This window comes from Empidonax traillii, unplaced genomic scaffold, assembly GCF_003031625.1.
Source record: "Empidonax traillii isolate 1590-97213 ecotype Southwest subspecies unplaced genomic scaffold, ASM303162v1 scaffold1463:size105415, whole genome shotgun sequence".
Taxonomy (NCBI): Eukaryota; Metazoa; Chordata; class Aves; order Passeriformes; family Tyrannidae; genus Empidonax; species Empidonax traillii.
Window position 1 is genome coordinate 48,630 of NW_020956656.1, and position 21,071 is coordinate 69,700.

A 21,071-nucleotide genomic window follows, 5' to 3' on the forward strand; every position below is an offset into this window, starting at 1 on the left:
AGAATCCTAGACTATGAGTCTCTTTATATCCTGAAAAGATGTGGTTGTAGAGCTTCTTCTTCAAGAGATCTTCAATCCTATTTCAATAGGTTGTTCTTGTATATAAATTTAATTATCTCAAAAAACTAATCTGATCTTAGAGAAACTGGGAGAAGGCTAGATTATTGGGAATTAGATCAGATTGTTAAAATAAGAAAAAAAATAGCACCAAGTTCACATTACTCCTCCAAAGGACTCTAAAGTAAAATTTAATAACAAAGAGTCTTGTCAATATGCCCATAAGTGCTGTAGTGGTTTAGATTCTTGTTATTTTGTTGCAATTCTATTTAATGGCTTAGATTTTAAAAAGATCTGAAAATCAAACTTTAAAATAAATTTTAAAAAACCAAAGTATGCTGATCTCCATGCAAATCATCAGGATATATATCAGAATACTGCTTTTAATGGGTGAACTATGTGCTACTGTGAACACAGAGAAAAAGAATCTGTTATTGAATTTCATAGGTTTTTCCCAGTTAAGTTTAATCCAAATAAGCCAGATGTTTCACAACAAAATTTTGCTTTACCTAAACAGTTTAATTTGATTTTTTTTTCCACTTTTTTTTTTTATTTTGGGTGAGTGTCAGGAACAGGACAAAGCTGTATCAGCCCTAGAATTTGAAAATATCCTAGTTACTATTAGAGTTACCAAACCAGTAATTTCCATATGCAAAGGGCCTCAGAGTTACAACTTAGTAAAATCCTACATATATCTATGCAGCCATTCCTGTGCTAGCATTCACCAAGAGCTAGAATTTTGCTTTAAAATATATGAGCAAAAGTAAAGTATATTCCCCTTGTATTTTTCCTGTGTATAAGTTCTTTTTTGCTTTCTTTAACTACATAGGCTGGGTACTGTTTTCAAAAGAAAACAGATTGTCACATTGTATCACAAAGTAGAATTTTGGTAAAAACTTCAAATGTCATTTTTGCTGTCAAGTTTTAACAACCTGTCATGTCAACAGGATTAAGTAACAAAATCAGAAGAAAACAAAAAATAAGTGTTTTCATATTATTAAGCACATGGTTGACATTGTTCCTAATTTCAAATATTTCATTCACATAGTCCTAGTTTTAGAATAAATATTGAGTTACTGACACCCTAATGCATGTAAACTCAGACCTGAATTTAGGAATACATCTAGTTCTGTTGGTTCCAAGATTTTATTGAGACATGAAGCTGAATGACTGTGTTTAAAAGTCTGGATTCTCTGTTTTAACATCTTGAAAAATAAATATACTAACAGAACTCACCTCAGAGATTGCAAAGAACTTCCGTAATACTCATTAAAAAATCAATTAATTTTTTTAGTATCTTTTAATTACACTAATACTGTTTCTGTAGAAATTGAATAGTATTTGCTGGATATTAAGTGTAGCAATGTGCCTGTATTTAAAGCATCCAGTAAAATAATGATGGGTGAAATCTTTTTAGTTTTTTCATCTCTACAAGATTTTTGTATAAAGAATGTGTTGACAATATTTTCTTTTGATGTTATAGGTAAGCACACTAGACTGGGTACGAGCTGAAAAAATCTATAACCTCTGTGAGGTTCTATTTAAAATTCACAAGGTAGGTTTCCTAATGATTACAATGACATTATTTAGTTTAAAAAGCTTGCTTTTTCCTGTTGATAATAAGCTCAAGGTAATCTTAACTAGGAGTAACTAACATTCATCTGTTGTTATAAAAATGATTTGTAATCTTTAGTGCATTAGCTGTGCAATTATAAGAGCATATGGAACATGGATTAAGCTTCAAGTGAGCAAGTTACTCAAATGCTTTCATGTTGAAGAAAGTTTTCAGTATTAGAGCTGGTTGTATGAAGTACCAGTGAGACACACAGCTAAGTATAACAAGACTACTTTTTTCTTAATAAGTCAGTTTTTTGGGCAAACATGATGCAAAATGCTCTTACTATAAGTTTTTACCTATATAAATATTTTTCTTTAATTTCAGTGACTACAAATATAAAATTATGTCCTTGTTATTTTGTGTATAATTTGCAAGCATTACAGTAGGTAATAGTACAATATGTTTTGCCTTAAAAAGGGTAACATGTTGGATTTGTATTCCATAGGATTCATTTTCTTCCCCCAACTTGATACAGTCATGTTTTCTGTCTAGCTTGTCCCAAGCAAGGAGTTGGGGCAAAAAAATTAAATAATTGACTTACAGAATATATTTTCTAATAAGTGGCATCAGATAGATTAATTTTGTTTTCTACTACTTAATCAAAAACTGCTTTGGAGGTGAGATAATGCTACATGAGAGCCTATTTATCTAGGACAGTAAAAAAACCCCATATTTTCATGAAAAAAAATAAAAATTCATCTTTTCAGATAAAATACCATTTCACTCAAAGATTACAGCTCAGCTTTGCTTCTCAGTGGCTGCTGTCCTTTTTCTTTTAACCATGTACTCATGTTGTGGAAAAGGCAGCTTGTTGCCCATTTACCTGTACAGATCCTGCACTGAAAAAGCAGTCCTTATGGGTTTAGTGAAGGGGTTTTGTTTTGTTTTGGCATTTGCTATTGGTTTTGGTTTTGTTTTGAGGTTTCTTGGTTGGTTGGTTGGTTGGTTTTGCTTTGTATTGTCTTTTGTTTTGTTTTTTTTCTGATGCAACAGTTATTCAGGACATAGAAAGGAAGGGTTTTGGTCAGTGCCATGACAGGAAAAATGACAATCCTGGAGTTCAGAACTAGACCTCAACTCCACAGTGCAAGACACAGGAGCACAGCCATATTCTTGTAGGCATGGCATTCCTTTAATGCAACCAGCTGGGTTTATGTGGGCAACTTTGGGTCCTGCTCATCACTGAGACACCAACAAAAAGCAGAGATTCTGCCCCAGATGATTTGTTCATTCTCCTCAATATTTATTAAAATTTTACTCTTTACTGATAAATATGTCAGGCACCAATGAAATATATACTCAGTATGCCTTTTGAAAAGATTTTGGCTTGAGTTTTGGTTTTGTTTTTTTCTCCTTTAAATGTTACTGCTGAAACTCAGTCCTTTCTTGAGTATTATGATAATTTCAAGGATATTCTGTCCTTAAAACAACTTCTGTGATACTTTTTCATTAAAAAAAAGAGTGGGGAAATAAACTATCAAAAATTCAAATCTTTAATGTTCTTGACATTTTAATAAATGAGTGCTTAATTACCAGTCTTCATGAATATGTTAGCTAAAGTGCAAAAGCCCAAGTTCAGCTCTTTAACCTCCTTTGTGTTGATTCTTTAGTATAAATGGCAGTGAGACAAACTGAGCAAATCCAAAAAGATAGGAAAAAATCTTAAGGGATTAAGGTTTCTGTATTGCATATGAAAGACAGAGTTATGTTATCAAAACTGCTGTTTGGGGAGGGTCTTAAGGATTTTCAGAAGCTGGTTAGAATTAGCACAGAACTGTGATAGAGTGTGCTATTTTTAGTTCTTATGAAAGATGGATTTGAAGGAGAGATGCTCTTATTACATACCTAACTGTAAGCTTCTCATCTATGTTTACTTTTACACAAAGTTAAGCATGGAAAATTAGAACCCAGTATGGAATTTACATTTTGAAACAAAATGTTTGATATATTTTAGATTTGTATGTGTGTATACATTTATAAAGATACACATGTTTGCAAAGACAAACATGCATATGCAAATATGTGAATTAAAATTTTTATATATAACATGCCTTGCATAATTGTGGACATTTGGTGATAACAACCAGATAACTGAAAATGTAAAATCTTTTATCACAGGTGTTTATCCCTGTTGCCTCATAATTCATCTTTATTGGAACTTGTTATTGGGGCAAGAATATTAGACACATTTGTAAAAGCCACCTGTCTTACATACATTTTATGTTCTTTTATTGCCTGGTATTTTCATATACCAATTACAAAATATTAATATAGTAGTCTACAAGCTATATGCAGTATGTGCTGCAGTGAGCTGTGAAGCAGATGTAATACCTGTCACTCCATAGCAGCTGAACACCAGAACAAACGCAGTATTTTGTTCAGCTTCCTTTTCAACAGTCCAGAGGGGTGTTGTAAAAGAGCTTTGAGATTCCTCAAGTCTCTTCTCAGGTAGCTGCAGGGCCAATTTTGACAACAAAGTGCTGTCTACCAAGGTGCCGCATGAAACATCCGTAGATCTGCAGGCTAGACTGGAGAAAATTACATAAGGTTGTGTGTGTCAGCTTTATATTAGTCAGTAATTCACCAGCACAAGCAAAATTTTCAGTTCCAGTTGATTTCCAGTTTTGATTCTGTTTATGAATATGAGAGCAGTACATAGAGGAGTGTGTGGTAGCAGAGTATTTGTTTCCTCTGCTTTTTGTTACTAAACAGGGGATCTTCACTGCTGCCCTGTCAGTATACTTGAGTGTGTATCTAGAACAGGAGGAACACAAGACCCTGAACATTAATTTTACATGTATCAGAATATTTTAAATTACACTTGGATGCTAAAATGTCAGTTGTTTGTTTTCATGTGCATAGAGTTTCAACTACAGCCTCAATAGGCAATGATAGGCTAGTAGAGGTTATAGAAAACTAAATTCTGAACCTTTATACAACTTATCCAGACTATAAGATTCTAGGACTTGGGTACAGCACAAAGCTGCATGCTAATCTTTTCAAAGACACCTAAATCCAGTTCAAACATGACTGCTCAGATCTGCTTGACTAGATTCAGATTTCCAAACTTAAACTGGAGTGCTAGAGAAAAACAATTCTATTTGCAAGTGACTTTAAAAAATAACATAATTTTCATTGCTAATTATTTTGTTCTTTCAATCTTTTCTGCCCCATGATATCATAAAGAAATAGAGATAGAAAAGGGCCCTATCTGATAAACAGAAATTTAAAAATATGTGTAATTTGGAAATTTAGGCTGTGAAAATTTCTAGATGTGTAAGTAGTAGCTTTTTTTATTTAGTTTTCTTTTTCTCTATATTTATGCTAATCAATGAAGTCGAAATATTAGGGAAGTTTCTTGTCTGAATTTGTTTTCATTTACAAAACATTCTATTATGGAGATATTTTTATTATGAAAGTTTAAAGTGAAGTTTCTCTTCTTTATCTTGAAGGTGATGGCAGGATCTCGCTTTGTTCTCCTTGTAGTTACAGAACAGCATTAAGGCTATCAGGGGACATGCTTATGTTGTCATTTCCAGAATTAGCTCTTGGTACTTGATAAATTACTCCATTCACTCCTAGGGGATTAGCATATTGGAACCCAATTAGAATGGACGAATTATAGTCTCCTGTAGGGCTGTCACACAGCTCTCAGATTATATTCAAAGAGGGATTTCCTTCCTTTTCACTGTAAAAAATCTATTGGTACAAACTAATTTTAAATTCTATATGTATTGCTTAGGTAATTTTGACAGTATTTTTGGAACTGAAGAAATATCTTGGATTATGTGATACAGAGTAAAGTGAATATGAAGCAAAGAGAGAAGTTGTCTTTGACATTATTACTTAATTCTTAGACCATTCTTCAAGGTAATTAATGACATAATGCCATAACATACCCATCAACTTACAGAAGAGAGTGTTGCTTCAACTGTTTGCTTTTGACAGATGAAGAATCACGTACTGCAACATGTCTTTCAGCTCTGGCTTGCTGATGATTGCTGGCTACAAGCAAACTTGTATTTAGGTATTCATCAGGACTTTGATCTTGAAGACCAGAGGCCATATTGTTTCAGTGTTATGGCTGGACACGGAAAGAGTCATTATTTCAATGTAGAACTGGGCAGTGAATTGGCCATGTGGGAGAAATCATTTCAAAGAGCAATTTTCTTGGAAGTTCAAAGAACAGGGGTAAGTAATGAATAATTTAAATCCTGGAGCCATTTCATCAGTAAAATAAGTATAACAAATGTTTAGGTTATTCGTCTGTTTAATAACTGCATTAGATTGATGCCCTCCATGACTAAGGATCTGAGTGCATTTTAATACACTGAAGTTTACTGAAAGCTTCATCGTATCAATATTTTTTTGTCAATGACTATGTAATGACAGTCAGTGAGCATGTTATGAAAGCTTGAAAACTTGAATTAGTAATACATAAGTTGACCTTGATTATTACAAACTGGAAATGAATAAATTTTACTATGGAAAATTCTCTGGAGTTTGCTAAGTCCACCTTGAACATTTTCTTCCAGAAAGCTTATTTTCCTCTCAGGTAAGGTAAATATGTTACATTTTACATAATTGTTCTCTTTTTAAAGAAGAAATATTTTGCTGTTATATTGTTAATTGTGGATTGAGATTGTCCTTGTTAACACTGGAAGAGTTAGAACACTCAGCATGAAAGTCAAAGGGAAGTTTGTGAAAGTCCTAAATTCTCAAAATTAAACAGCAGATTATCACTTTCTACTGGATAGTTAATCTAGATTCATATTCTCAAGGGAACTAGGGGTATGGGAGTGTATGGATTTAGACTATAGGCCTTCTCCAGTTAAAAACATGTTTACACAGTTTAGCACAAATGCAAACTTGATTTGGTATGCTCAGGTTTGCAGGAACCTCCTATAAATGTTTGAAATACTGAGTACACTGGATCACAGCACTGCATTAGCACAGCTTGCAAGGAGTCCCATCACAGGTGTTGAATCAGCTTATCTGAATTTTTAAATCTCTGGGATTCTAATGAGGTTTCTGGGTTCTGACAAGGTACTTGCTTAGAACCATTCTATTTGTCCCTTTAGACTGGAGTAATAAAGAAGAGTTTTTAATGGTAATACTCTTGCTCCTGCACTTCTGAGAAAGGATGCAGTTTTTCAGGAAAAAAAATTGATTCTTCCTGAAAAATTGTTGGGCATCATGGAAGGATTAATAATTCGTATGGAATATTCATCAAGTATTTTCTGACGTATTCTTCAAGAAATTATGATACAACTCTTTGTCCAGTCATTCAATTCTCCTATTTTTTATCCACATAAAAAGCAGTTAACATATAATTAAGTATAGCAAAGGTGGAGATTCAGCTGGTTCTGTATTCGGTTTAGTTTTGGAATATTCATTGTTAAGTCGCAGAACTTGTTATTCTTTTATATTGTAACAATCTTAAGGAATTACTTGTGGAATGGTCTTTTGTCATTTGAATCCAACAGTCCTCTAGCCTCATTTCACTCAAAAGACATTAATATTTCCTGCAGCTGTGGTTTAACCTATCTGAAACGTCCAGGAGAGGTGTTCAAATAAAATCCTGATTACAGTGCTTAAATCTCCATATGTGTGTTCCCATATCTTAATTTTCTCTCACACAGTTGGATAGATTCAAGTTTACTGTAAACCACTATGTCAGTAGGGTGCAGAGTGCTAATGTCACTCTCCAGCAGTGAAAAGTCTTCTTACTCCACTATTTTCTTTCTTCCCTCAAAATATAAATGCCACTGTGAATGCCTTTCTTTTCAGAAGTATATCAGAAGCAGCATGAGTGAGGTGCAACTTAATATTATATAGATTATTTCAAACCATAGAAAAATTTAAGGTATGTTAGGATGTCCGTTAGTATGCTAAATTGTCCATTAAAGTTCTTTCTTTTGGAGAATTTTGAAATTTTTTTTTATTCATAAATGATTGGGAAGATTCATGGCAGGTGTTGGATTGCACTGTGTCATTTCAGCCATGCTTATTTAAATGTGGCTTGATTCTGTTTACTGTTGAGTGTTAGGATCACGCCTATGAGTTGTTATTAACCTTCTCCTGTACATATCCTTTGTATTTGGTGTTTCTATAATAAGAACTATATTTCTGAGAAGATTTCATCCTTGTATATTTTATGAAAAGAAATTTTAAGGTGCAGTGGTCCTTTGAATTTTAACTGCCCATGTTGTGTGGGCTTTTGTTATACTTTTCTTCTGAAGATGGCAGCAGCATTTAGATTCAGAAAGAATGCAATAAAGGAGGAAGAAACCCCCCTCACAATATTGTTCCCCTCTCAGCTATCTTAAAGCCTTATTCTAAGAAACTCTGAAATTCAATGACTCTGATGAAATTAGTCTATTTACAGGCAATGGTAGCAAGCAAATGCACGTTAAATCCATATGCCAGAAATATATGTATTTTTTTACTAGAAGAACTATTGTGGTTGCTGGTGGCGTAACTACAACAGATGGGGGCAATAAAAATGCAATAGAAGTATGAGAGAAAGGCAGTTGAAAGGGGAAAAAAAGTACCGTTAAAAAGTATTTCCATGAGGCTGGTAATAAAAGTCAGTGTTGCAATGGAGGAAGATAGGCAGTGAAGTCCTCTGAATCATAACTTGAAGATAAATCCTCTCCCACAAATCCTGGCAAGAATATTTGTCTCATCTGGAAAACATCCTAAAGAGTATAGGACCAGTAAATGATGCTGATATTAAGTAATTTTTATTCTTCTTTTTTTTTTTTCCAAGTTTTTTACAGTGTAGACAATCTTCAAAAATAAAAAGCTAGCACGTCTTCCAGAGCTCTTTGACCCTTCAGGTTGGTCTTGTCAATACTATGGGATTTTATTCCATGTTTTTTTAATGCTATCTTTTTTAAATTACTTAATCAGTATTCTTCCCTTGCCTCAGACTATTCTTTCAAAAGGAAATTATATTGACTCACCTGAGTCTTAAATGTGATTGTTAATTTAATGCAGAAACATCTCAAAGGGATGATTTGGATCAGTTCTGTTCAACAGGAGGATGGAGGAGGATATATAACCTGGCAGTGGACAGAGAAGAGTAACAGTAATACATTTCCCCATCAGCTGTAGAAAAATTAAACCAACAATTTTGACATCTTGAAACCTTGTGCCTTTAAGCTTTGTTACATGTCTGGAAGAAGACAAAGAGAAATCTGCTTCACAAATGGAAGAACTCTCAGGAGACTGAAAAAAAACATGCATGGAAGGTCATATGCCACAGTGTTTCCAAAATACCTGCAGTTGGTATATAGTGATGAGACATGATTTCATACTCTCCTCACTTGCAATTCTGACACAAAAGAAAGTTTTCCCATTATACTTCCAGCTGTGATGCAAATACTACGAGCTTTGTCCAATCCTCATACAGTTGAATAGCCTAGTGTCATGAAGCCATTTGCTTTGCTTGAACAAAATAAATGTTGGTTAATATCAGTTATTTCAAAAATTAAAATAAGTTGAATTCCACTCAATTATGAGAGAATATTCAAGGAATATTTCTGCCTGGTTATTTTCTATGCTTAAAAGTAAGTACTTTTAGTGAACTTCTGTTTTTTCCTGTGGTTTAACAACTGATCTTGACAGACAAATAAACCGTGGAAATAATAAAATTATAGTATATATTTGGTGAGGTCAGGGATATGAACGTATTGTGCTAAGAGAAATGTTAGCAGTAAAATTCATGTTCCTGAAATTATACAGATTCCCCCTGTGAAGAATATACCTTTCAAATAAAATAAAATAAAATAAAATTAAATTAAATAAAACAAACAAAAATATTAATGTTGCAAATTGTTTCACTTAGCAATATTGGAAATCCAAAACTGTAAATGAACATTGTACAATGCAATTATCATCTATTTTCCCTCTTTATAATTAATTTATTATGAATTCCACATTCTGTGGATGTTTTGTATTTTTGTATGCATTTTTATCATTTCCCTATTTTCCTAAGAGTTAACAACAAACCATTCTTTACAGTAAAATTCTTGATGCTGAGTATGTAATCCAGACTCACTGTGACTCATAATTGCTCTTTGATTATGTCTGTTCCTGGATAAATGCAAAAATAATTATTGGGAATAATTGTGCGTGCAGACCTGAAGCTTTGTGTCTAAAGAATGCCCATATGAAACATTTGGTTTTCTTTTTACAGATATTGTACTGCTAAAACACTATGATTGAAATTCCTGTAAAATTAAATAATAGATAAGGGCAATTCATAGTTTTGCTTTGCTTTGGAAGCAGAAATCAGTTCCTTTTACATTTCGGTCCGTCCAGCCAGTCTCTGTTTTCATCTCTGAGCCTGAGAGTTTTCCAGACTTAAAAATTACAGACATGAGAGTGACATACCTTACAGTATGCTGTACAGTATGCTGTATGACAAATCTATACAGTATACAGTTCACCATCTTCCTTCCCCAGACTTTAACATTTCTCTCCATACACTGTGTGTTCTCTGGGCTGATCTATATGAAATACCTGAGGAATCTACCATGTTATTGATTATTAAAAACAAAGAAACAAACAATTATTTTAAAGAAGTGGTTTACACAATAACGTTTCCACAGCTTTGTATTTCTTTCCCTTTTTGCTTGATGGAATAACTCTAAATAAGTGTTTGGTCCTGGCTACTTTTTGATTCCCTCTCTTCTACTCATCTTTTTAATTTCCTTGTAATATCTTCTCATAGATTTTGCAGGTTCATCAGTTGTCATTAATTTCTAACCTATTCATAATATTTTCATCTGAAAAAGATGAAGTTGCTTTCAGTGAAACATACATAGTTTATTGCATGAATCCTTTCAGAATCCATACAGTGGACTGGTTTTGATTTTCAATTCTTGCTTTCCTAGTAAATATTTATGGTTTTAAAGTTTTCTTTGTAAAACTTGTCCATGTAATGCTTCCCTCTCCTCCTTCCTTCGTAGCTCAGGAAATAATCTATGCAACCTCCTCATTCCAACAATTACTTGCTGTTTGTTCGAGACAATCACCTAATCTTAGATGCATGTTTCTGTTAAAAATCCTCTGAAAGGTTTCACTAGAACTAATTCAAAACATAAAGAAGTGAATAGATTATTTTTAACTGATTTCAATACGCTTTCAAGGAAAACAGTATTTTTTCTCATTTAGTTGACTATGTTCTATGAATATCAGTGCAGTATAATATCTTGAGCAGCTCCAGAGAGAGCCAAAATTAATTTATATGTTTGTGTGTTTATTCTTTGTCTACTGGAGATAACAATAAATTCCTCATTATTTCAAAATTAGGATCCAGATGGGAAAATGCTTTGCATAAAAATTCAAATGGCTTCTAAACAATTTTTTTGTCCAACTGAACATCAATGCACATTTTAACAATGTACCTTTGTATTTACCTAAAGCTGAGTATTCAACAAACCACTAAGAATGTAAATAGTGATATGTGCTGGTCAGGAACGCATATTCCTTAAATTCCTTGCATTCCTTGCATGGCGGCCAAACTGCATGTAAGTGTGGAATTAGCCCCACCTGAAACTATTTTTTTAGCATGAAAGGTAAATGTTTAATTGAAGATTTTGGATCTAGAGAAAAGTGAAAGTTTTGTGATATTCACATCCAGGTAGCCTAAAAGAAGTTCAGTTCGTGGGTGTCCTTCCTGGAAAATTACACAAAATGTGTTTTCTAGCCATTCTTCTGTGGCATTTTGAATTGGTCTTACTACAGCTCAAGTTAGATACAATCAGAATAGATCTTAGGGACTGTGTTCCCACGGGGACTTGGTCAGAGATTAGTTATCTTTCTGCTTTTCTTTCAATCTCAGTTTATCTAAATCTTCAGATTACCTGATTTCTGAGACGCTCAGAACACTTTGGCTATCTCAGTAATTCTGCCATCAAAACAAACACCATTTTTCTAGGCATCTTTGGGAATTAAATAGTTCTTTAGAAAGAGTAGTCTAAATCATCTCAGACTGAGCAAAAGAAGTCCATCAAATAAACAAAATCTAACAGAAATTGAGCAGTCTGAATAAGAACTAATTGTCATTTCTAATTTATGAATCTATTGTTTCTTCATGGTGAACTGAGAAGATGAGTAAAACAGGATTGGTTGATCACAGTGTAAGCCTTGTGAGCTGCAAATAATATATTTTAAATGCAAAAATGTTAAATACAGTTGGCAATGCTATCTTACTTTTTTATTCTGTGATGATTACAAAGCACATATGAAACAGAATTATATGTAGGAGTCCCTTTAAGAATGGAAATGCCACTATATGCTAATTTCAGAACTAATTTCTGAGACAAACATATAAGAAAACAGAATATCCCCATTGCATTCAGGTGAGACATTAAATAGCATTTGGATTAGGTTGGATTTATAGTGTTGTCAAGAGATATCAGTTTGTTACAAGAAGCACTCAGTTTAATTACACAATTAAGTTTTAGATTGTTTTCATTATGTACAGAAAGCTTATTACAATTCCAGTTTAATTGGTCATCTTTAGAAATGCTGTTAGATTCTAATTAATTTTCACACTGATGCAAAAAACCACCATTCTCCAACACAAAGAAAGGTGTTGAGAGCTATAGAGACTGATTGTAAATACATTCGGAATTGTTAAATTCCTAATAATTTAACAATTCAGGTAACAGATGAAAATCAAGCAGTGCACCTGTTGCAAAATTTTTTAAAAAGAGAATTTACCATTTACAAAGCTATTGAAATCAAACTTGTTTCTATATTCTGTATTTTAAACATAATTAATATTAAAAGTTGACCATTATTTCTAAAAAAGTAATATATTTTTTAAATTACAAAAAATTTCTGTTGAAAGACTGCAGGTTTGGATTACATATTAGGAATAAATTCTCTACTTTGAGAGTGGTAAGGCATTAGAACAGATTGCATAGAGCAAGTGTGGATGTCCCTGCCCATGGTGGGAGCTTTAGAACCCAGACTGTTCTATGATTCTTTTAAATCTGTCCAGAAGTTGCTGTCATGGGATTCCAAATTTATACAGTAATATTACCTATAGATTAATATCTATATTTTTTATATTTGATTTTATATTTTTAAAAGTTGACATTCCCTATTACTCTCCACCTTTATAAGATTCCTTTATAAGAATCGGGCAGAAAACTAAAATCCCACTGAAGCATCATTGATTCAAAACTGATTTTTTACTCAGGAATGTCTCTGATTGGTATTTCTGATTAAAATCCCTTTTTAACTGTAAAATTCCAGAATTTATAGATTGCCAGAGGGGGAAAAAAAAAAACAACTTCATTATTTAATAGCAAACTGTATCAAAACAAAGTCATGGTCTTTGCTGAAGTAAACCAGTGGAGTTCTACTGGTTCCAGTAAAACAAATGTTGCCAGCCTGATTACTGTGATTGCCACTGAGAATCTGCCTCAGGTGTGTGAAAATATACTTGGGACAATCTACAGGTAGGAAACTGTTAACATTCAAGTCGCTGTTGAATCTTCCTTTTCTTTGTGGAAAAATGAGTTGCTACAAAACCATGAAGCCATTGCTCAAACATAGAGATGAGGAAGCACAATCTCTTCCTGACATAAGCCAGGGCTAAAGAACACACATTTTAAATTTTGCCTCCTAGGAGATAATCATTGCTAAGCTGCTGCCCTTAGATTTTGTTCTCCTTCCTCTATTTATCTCACTGCCTTTTCCTACAATCAAAGCCATAGTCTGCCTGTTCAGCAGAGCAGGTAGCAAGACTTCTTTCTTCTGTCAGATTTACAGTAGCCATAGGTTCATATAACAGAGAGATTGCCATGGCCAAGAGTGGGCATCCACAACTGCATTATTTGCTTGTCTTGCCAAGCAATAGCTGAATCTACAAGTTGACCTCAGTCTTCCTGTAGGAAAACAATTCCCTATGGAGTAAAATTCGCTTCCACCCACAGGTGCACGTAGCCCTGATCTCTCTAGAATGGTGGTTTAACGTCTAATCTCAGTGATGCTGAACATTCCTGAAAAGGCAGGCTGTCCAAGGAGAGCAAACCATTTTTGCAGTTAGCTGCAGTTAGTGTCAAGAACATTACAAATTAAAAATAACAAATGGATAACAAAAATAACAATGGATTATATCAGGTAGTTATTTCAGTATTTAGTAGCACTAAAGGTAAAAGTTTCGAGCATAGCAATATCCTAAGAAAGTCAGCATTTAAAACACGGACATATTAAGAATAGGCATGTTTTTCTAAAAGCACTGAGCTAGCCCCACTTCTCCTGAAATAATGGAAGCTTCCTTTGAAAAATATGATGAAAATATAATGAGCCGTTATTTGAGTACTTACAAAATCTTACTTTTAGTGCCAGAGTGTCGTTTGCAAACATATATACTGAACCACAAATGTTCATCAATGTTGAAAAAACAAAACTATAATGTCTTCTTGAAATCATCAGATTACAGCACCATCTTTTACAAGAGAGCACACTTTTTTGTTCTAATATCTAGCAAAATGTGTAAAAGAAAGAGTCATTTTAGGATGTTAAGATGCAATTCCTCTGACTGCAGCAACAGCAGGACTTGAAGGAATGTACAAGATTTTTAATCAGTTCTGGTTTGTTTCAATAAAGTGGTTTCTTTTGTTTCTATACAAATTATAACATCTCTATAACCTTTTAATTGTGACATGATTAATTCCTTAAAGGTATGGGCCAATCAGTGGATCTACCATGTTTTTTAAGTGAAGGTGGTATTCATTTGATCACTCTCAAAGACATTGTTTCACTGTTCCTTTTTCACAGTTATCTGGAACAGGAACACGCCTGAGCTTTGGAATTGTATTCTGGATGAAATTTCTGAAAATTTGTATGCTTTTGATGAATGTCAGATTTCATTGTTGTTTCATTTTCTCGTATGTGTAATGCAGATTCAGAGTGAGAAGGCTTTCAATGTACTTTATAAAGATCTCCCAAAAGTTTTCCTTTTTAAAAAAAAAAGGTAATATAAAATATTTTATCCTAAATAACAAGTTTTTTAAATATCAGAAAGCCAAAGCATATGCATTTTTAATTCAATGGTTTTGTGGTTTTAAGGAGCTTAAAAAGAAATTCTGCTTAGCACGAGTAATTCTGTGCAAAAAGACTGTTGTAGAAGATTTTGCAGGCTGTGTTCAGAATTAAGGTTTTAATTTGGTCTCCTAGTAAACTCTCTATACGTGCGCTGAGATGTATTTCTCAATACAACCATAAGAACTCTAGCTGCTCTTATCTTCATCTCCATATTTTTCTTACTTTTTTTATGCTAAAATTTGAATTTTCAAAAAGGCTTTTTCTTGGCCTAGCTGGTCCCGTATTAAGGCTTTTATCAAACTCAGTGTTTTGGTAAATACACTGGATGCATTAAGACACCTTACTCCTGTCACTCCTGTCTGACTTAATAGCTGGTAAAAAGCAGCTGTATAAAGTCTTAATGCAAGAATCTGTATTCCAAACTGTCTGCTGTTAATATAATTTTTTTCCCCTCACTGTCACTGTATTTTAAGTGCTGATGTGCATTGTTTTATTTCTAATGCAGAATAAAAGAGCACATAGTTTAGATCCTTTTCTCTTTCAGGCATTAGAGTTCCTCTGACAAGTCTTACAAACTTCCATTTTATACATATACTAGCACTTACAGAAAGACTAAAAAAAAATTAACTTTAAAATTAATGAATTAACTAATTAGTTCATTAATTTAAAAAGGGCCATAGGGAGGACCCGGGAAACTCCAGGCCTGTCAGCCTGACCTCAGTGCCTGGCAAGGTTATGGAGCAGATCATCCTGTGTGCAATCACACAGCACCTACAGGATGGACAAGGGATCGGAGCCAGCACAGGTTTAAGAAGGGCAGGTCCTGTCTGACCAACCTGATCTCCTTTTATGATCAGATGACCCGCCTGGTGGATGAGGGGAAAGTTGTGGATGTGTCTATCTGGACTTCAGCAAAACCTTTGACACTGTCTCCCATAATATACTCCTGGAAAAGCTGGCAGCCCAAGGCTTGGACAGGGGCACTCTGTGCTGGGTCAGGAACTGGCTGGAGGGCCGGGCCCAGAGAGTGCTGGTGAACGGGGCTGCATCCAGCTGGCGGCCGGTCACCAGTGGTGTTCCCCAGAGATCAGTGCTGGGCCCAGTCCTGTTTAACATCTTTACTGAGGATCTGGATAAGGGGATTGAATGTACCATTAGCAAATTTGCAGATGACACCAAGTTGGGGGGGAGTGCCAATCAGCTGGAGGGTAGGAGGGCTCTGCAGAGGGACCTGGAAAGACTGGGGAGTTGGGCTGATTCCAATGGGATGAAGTTCAACAAGGCCAAGTGCCAAGTCCTGCACTTTGGCCACAACAACCCCCTGCAGCACTACAGGCTGGGCACAGAGTGGCTGGAGAGCAGCCAGGCAGAAAGGGATCTGGGAGTTTGGATTGACAGGAAGCTGAACATGAGCCAGCAGTGTGCCCAGGTGGCCAAGAGGGCCAATGGCATCCTGGCCTGCATCAGGAACAGTGTGGCCAGCAGGAGCAGGGAAGTGATCCTTCCCCTGTACTCTGCATTGGTGAGGCCACCTTGAGTATTGTGTTCAGCTCTGGGCCCCTCAGTTCAGGAAGGATATTGAGGTGCTGGAGCGGGTCCAGAGAAGAGCAACGAGGCTGGTGAAGGGACTTGAGCACAAGTCCTATGAGGAGAGGCTGAGGGAGCTGGGGTTGTTTAGTCTGGAGAAGAGGAGGCTCACAGGGGTGACCTCATCACTCTCTACAACTCCCTGAGAGGAGTTTGTAGCCAGGTGGGGGTTGGTCTCTTCTCCCAAGTAACTATCAGTAAGACAAGAGGGCATGGTCTCAAGCTCTACTAGGGAGGTTTAGGTTGGATATTAGGGAGAAATTTTTTACAGAGAGAGTAATAAGACATTGGAATGGGCTGCCCAGAGAGGTAGTGGATTTACCATCCCTGGAGGTTTTTAAGATGAGACTGGATGTGGCACTGAGTGCCATGGTTTAGTAATCTCAGCGGTGTTGGATCAAGGGTTGGAGTTGATGATCTCGAAGTTCTTTCCTAACCCAGTTGATTCTATGATTCTATGAAAAATTTATTTTATCTGTTCAAATTGGCAGCACTGGAATCTTTTGTTAATTATGATTGAAATATTGACCAGTAATTGATTTCTAGAGAAAACTCTTACAATTAGAGTCAATTGTTATGTTAATCTTCAGTTTAACAGAGAATGACAAAGAAATTGCTTCATATACATTTAACTCATTAGAATTCCACTGTCATCTTCTGTATGCATTTCACTTTCATAACACTTAATGAGAACATGGATTTTGTGGAAAAGCCAACTCCTTTAAGAGGGAAAAGTGCTCAGTTTGGGGTATTTCGAGTTGTTCTGTTTGGGATTTTTAGTCACTTAATTTTGATCTGCATATGGCTAACGTCAAATTGTTAAATATTTTACATTAAAAAAATAGCAGGTAAATCTTGAATAGCTCAAAAGAGCCTTGCCATTAACTTTTAAGGGTTTGACTTCATCACTAATTTAAATATGCTAAATACATACGCTGTTGTTATATATTAATTGTATTTGTATTCAATGGTAGTTAAGTATAAAAAAAGAAAAAAGACCAGATGATGATGTCTGTTTTATAATATATGAAGTAAGTGCTGTTTTTAGTGAAAAAACATGTGTTCTCATGAACTGTGTTATTTTACATGTAAAAGGGGTGAGGTGTCTCTGCACATTGCTCAGAAAATATTGAATGATTGATTTAGGATGTAAACTACAATTTTCTTAGCTGTTGCAGTATGAGGCCTATTTGTTTCCTCTCTGTTGTTTAAACTGTGACTTGTCAAGCTGGCTAACATGCAGCGTTTTTGTTTTGTTTTGTCTGAGGTTTTTTTGCAACATTCACTGAAAGACAGCTAAGCCTAGACTTCTGATCTTAAATTTTCATGTGTTCAATTGTTGTAGATAGCCAAGGGTGATCACACAATTGCAAGCTTATGGGAAGCTTATTCCAAAGGCAGAAATGAAAAGGAATAATGTTCTGTTGTAGTGTTAATGAGTAGAGATGAGGGTCTTTATCACAAAGCTGTCCGAGAACTTGTTCAAAGTCACTGAAGGAAGTGGCATAAGGAGGCTTTTAAATTTATATGGAAAAATGCAATTCTATTGTAAAGAAAACACTGTTGAGTGTGTTGTGTAAGTAAAAAACACAAATCTATATGTAACAAATCTATATTCTGTTTGCCTCTAGTATTTGTGAAAAATTTCCGAACCGGTTCCATTGTTTGCCAATACTGAATGTTTGCAAAGTACTCCAGGCTAATTATTTGTGCTTAGTTCATTTTAGTATTCACCATTTGTGGCTGAGCAATTAGATGCTTACCTGCTGGGGGAATCTAATTTAAAAAATGCTTTGCTGAGTCAGAGCTCAACTAGTATAACCTTTTTAATTGGAAAATAATGGATAATAAGTTATGAATGCTGCTTAATGCCACCTTATAATTACTGAATAAAATGTAAGGATATGTAAATGTCATTCTAATTGAATATCAATCTCTGAAATCTTTTAAATGCCAAATATTATGATCTTAGAACACCAATTAGCAAAATTATTCATTCAAAAATCTCCATCATTGTGGAGATGGTTATAATACTAATCTGCACAAAGTAATTAATTTCCTTCCCAGCCCTTTCAAAATCCTTTATAAAATGTCATATTTGTAACTCAGAAATGCTTATTTTACTATAACTCTAAGTACTTTTACTAGAACTGCAACGAAGAAACCTTTAAAATCAAGCAGAAGTTTTAGATTATACTGAAAATCTTTTTAAAATAATTAAAAATACAATTTTCAACTTAATTTTATTAATACTTTCAGTCTCTTCTAGGCCATCCTTGTGTTAATTTTTTTTATTTAAAAAAAAAATATCCAGATGCAAAACTTTCATGTCAATAAAGGTTTAAGCGTGAGGCAGCATTGAGGTATATGAAATAGCAATGAGAGTAAAGTAAAACTTCCTTGGAAGACACAAACAAACAAAAAATTCTGAAGATTTCACTGGGCTCAAGGGTGTAGTCTTAAAAATGACTGGTAAGGTGAGGCACGGAAAGCCTGGGGACAGATCTCTACTCAGGCTGAAGGCAAAGGGCTTTTTACTATTAGCTGTCGGTGGTGAATGTCAGCAAGCTGTTTCATATTACATCAGCAGCAGAAGCTTTTTCATGTCTTTTCAGAATCTATTACATACCTAAGACAGCAAGCTTTTAAAAGTACATGGAAAGAGTTAACTGACTTTGTACCTGAAGACTTATTCAGAAGTTTAAACAGAATTTCTGGTTTTGTTAATAAAACAGATTTTTTTTCTTTAGAATCTGAAAGGTGATCATAGAATTGTAAATAGAGCACTTTCTAGCAAGTGTCAGTGCTAGCTGAAGAGTGTATTAGGCTATTAGTTCCTATTATCAAATTGCATTAACTAACATTAACATAGTGCTGTGCTGGCATATCACCAGAGTTTACAAATGAAAATACGTTGTAAAATAGAAAGATCGTCTACAGAGTTTAAATCAGATGGAGAGATCAAGTAGACAGAAAGCCTTTTCATAATTAGGTCGCAGTGACAAAACATTTAGGCACTGTTGCCTGCACATTTGCTGAAAGTGATGTCGGAAGTCATTAATAACTCAGATCTAAGCGGTTTGCCAGAAGTTTGGAATAGTCAGATTTGGCTTTATTTGTTCTGTGTTGCATTTTGTAAGAGATGGTTTTCAAGAATATGGTATTTATGTAGTAATATAAAGCAGTTGCAGTGTTACCAGTTGTCTTCCCACACACACATACAGAAAAAACCTCTGCATAAAATATTTTTTATATGGTAAATTACAATGATGGTTGTTCTCTCAAAAATACCTTTTCTTTTTCCAGTCTAAAACATATATGTGCAGTTGGCAAGGGGATACTCTGTGTTTCACAGTCGACTTTGCTCTGGGATTTACCTGTTTTGACAGTAAAACAAAGGTAAGAGGAAAAGAAAAGGAAAAAAAAACCCCTTAGTATTATTTTACTGTTATTGAAGTTATCAGTGCATTTTTTTATCTTGATGTCCAGTATTTATTCCTCACATATACTGTTCTACTTATTTATTTAGCACTACTGAAATATAGTCAGTTTGGGACTTGAAAGGGGTATTTATAGTTGTGCCTTAGCATATAAAGATAAATTTTGGAGAAAGATATAAAAAATTAATTTCCTTTTCAAGCAATAAAAGCAAAAGAAGGTTATATTTAGCAGAGAACTTGGTTTGTTGTAATGAAGAAACTTCAAAATTAGTAAAAGATTACAAATCATGAAAGAAATTAAATGTCACCTGATTCTATTTGTTTTGAAGCTACAGATATAAAATAGGATTAATTCTTGTTCTATCATAAGAAATTTAGGCCATGCCTAAAATAAACAGAACAAAGGCAAATATATTTCAAAGTCAGAATCTAAAAGGTTAAATTAACTTATCTTGCAAAACAGTGGCTATATTGAAAGTGCCTACAGGGCATGGTTTATGATACATACCAACTTCCAAGTCCTGTCTATAATGCTACTATTTTATATATAATTTATTGATATTTTAAGTTATTCTAAATGGATTTTACATTTGTTTGAAGTAGAAGTAAACATACATTCAAATAATGTTTCTGTATTAATAGAACTGTGCAGTAGAAGGTCTGTCCTTTCAAATATGGTCTTCAATTCCCAACTGAAAGGATTTTTCAAGTATATATTTAAAAAATTGAGTCGGTCATTCTGAGTTAAGAGGGAACACACTGCATTTCGAAATACTAACACAGGATCTAGTCTTTGCATGTTTGTATTTTGTGGGTTTGGGGCCAAAATGCATAAGTCTATTGAAATCTTTGCGTAGAGAAATAAGATTGCATGAAAATTTAGGCTAATTTCATTAAATGTGCTATCCTATGAAGTAGCATAAAATTTCACGAAATACATATGCATACCCTTCCCTGCCCTGGGTGATACTGTATTTTGAAATTGTGCTTCTTGCACAATTACACATATTTTTCATGCAGCCACAAATTAACTACAAAAAAGTAATCACTCTGTAGATTCTATAGAATGTTTCTTTTTTATGTGAACACTGATTGCAGATACTCCCACCTTTAAAATTATAAAGTCACTCTGTTGATAGGACTTCCTGTCACAGTACCTCCCTTCAGTATTGATGATGAAGAAAATTTAGGTGAACCTTTGTGGCTTATCTAAGGAGAAATACAGAATACTATCAGATAGCCTGATTATGTTGTTAAATTGTAAAAATTCTGGAAAGGTTGAGTACATTTATTTT

The 21,071-nt window shown here is 34.3% G+C and overlaps 1 protein-coding gene across 1 annotated transcript in view; it reads left to right on the plus strand.

Annotated features, from left to right (window-relative positions):
* The window catches only part of LOC114070196 (gamma-2-syntrophin-like), a gene marked incomplete at its 5' end in the record, with an annotated part of 69,132 nt that overhangs the window by 34,612 nt on the left and 13,449 nt on the right, over positions 1-21,071 (plus strand). The window contains 3 exons of the mRNA XM_027907443.1: positions 1,541-1,612; positions 5,657-5,866; positions 19,643-19,735. Of these exons, the coding sequence (XP_027763244.1) occupies positions 1,541-1,612; positions 5,657-5,866; positions 19,643-19,735 (375 nt within the window). The remainder of the gene's footprint in view (positions 1-1,540; positions 1,613-5,656; positions 5,867-19,642; positions 19,736-21,071) is intronic.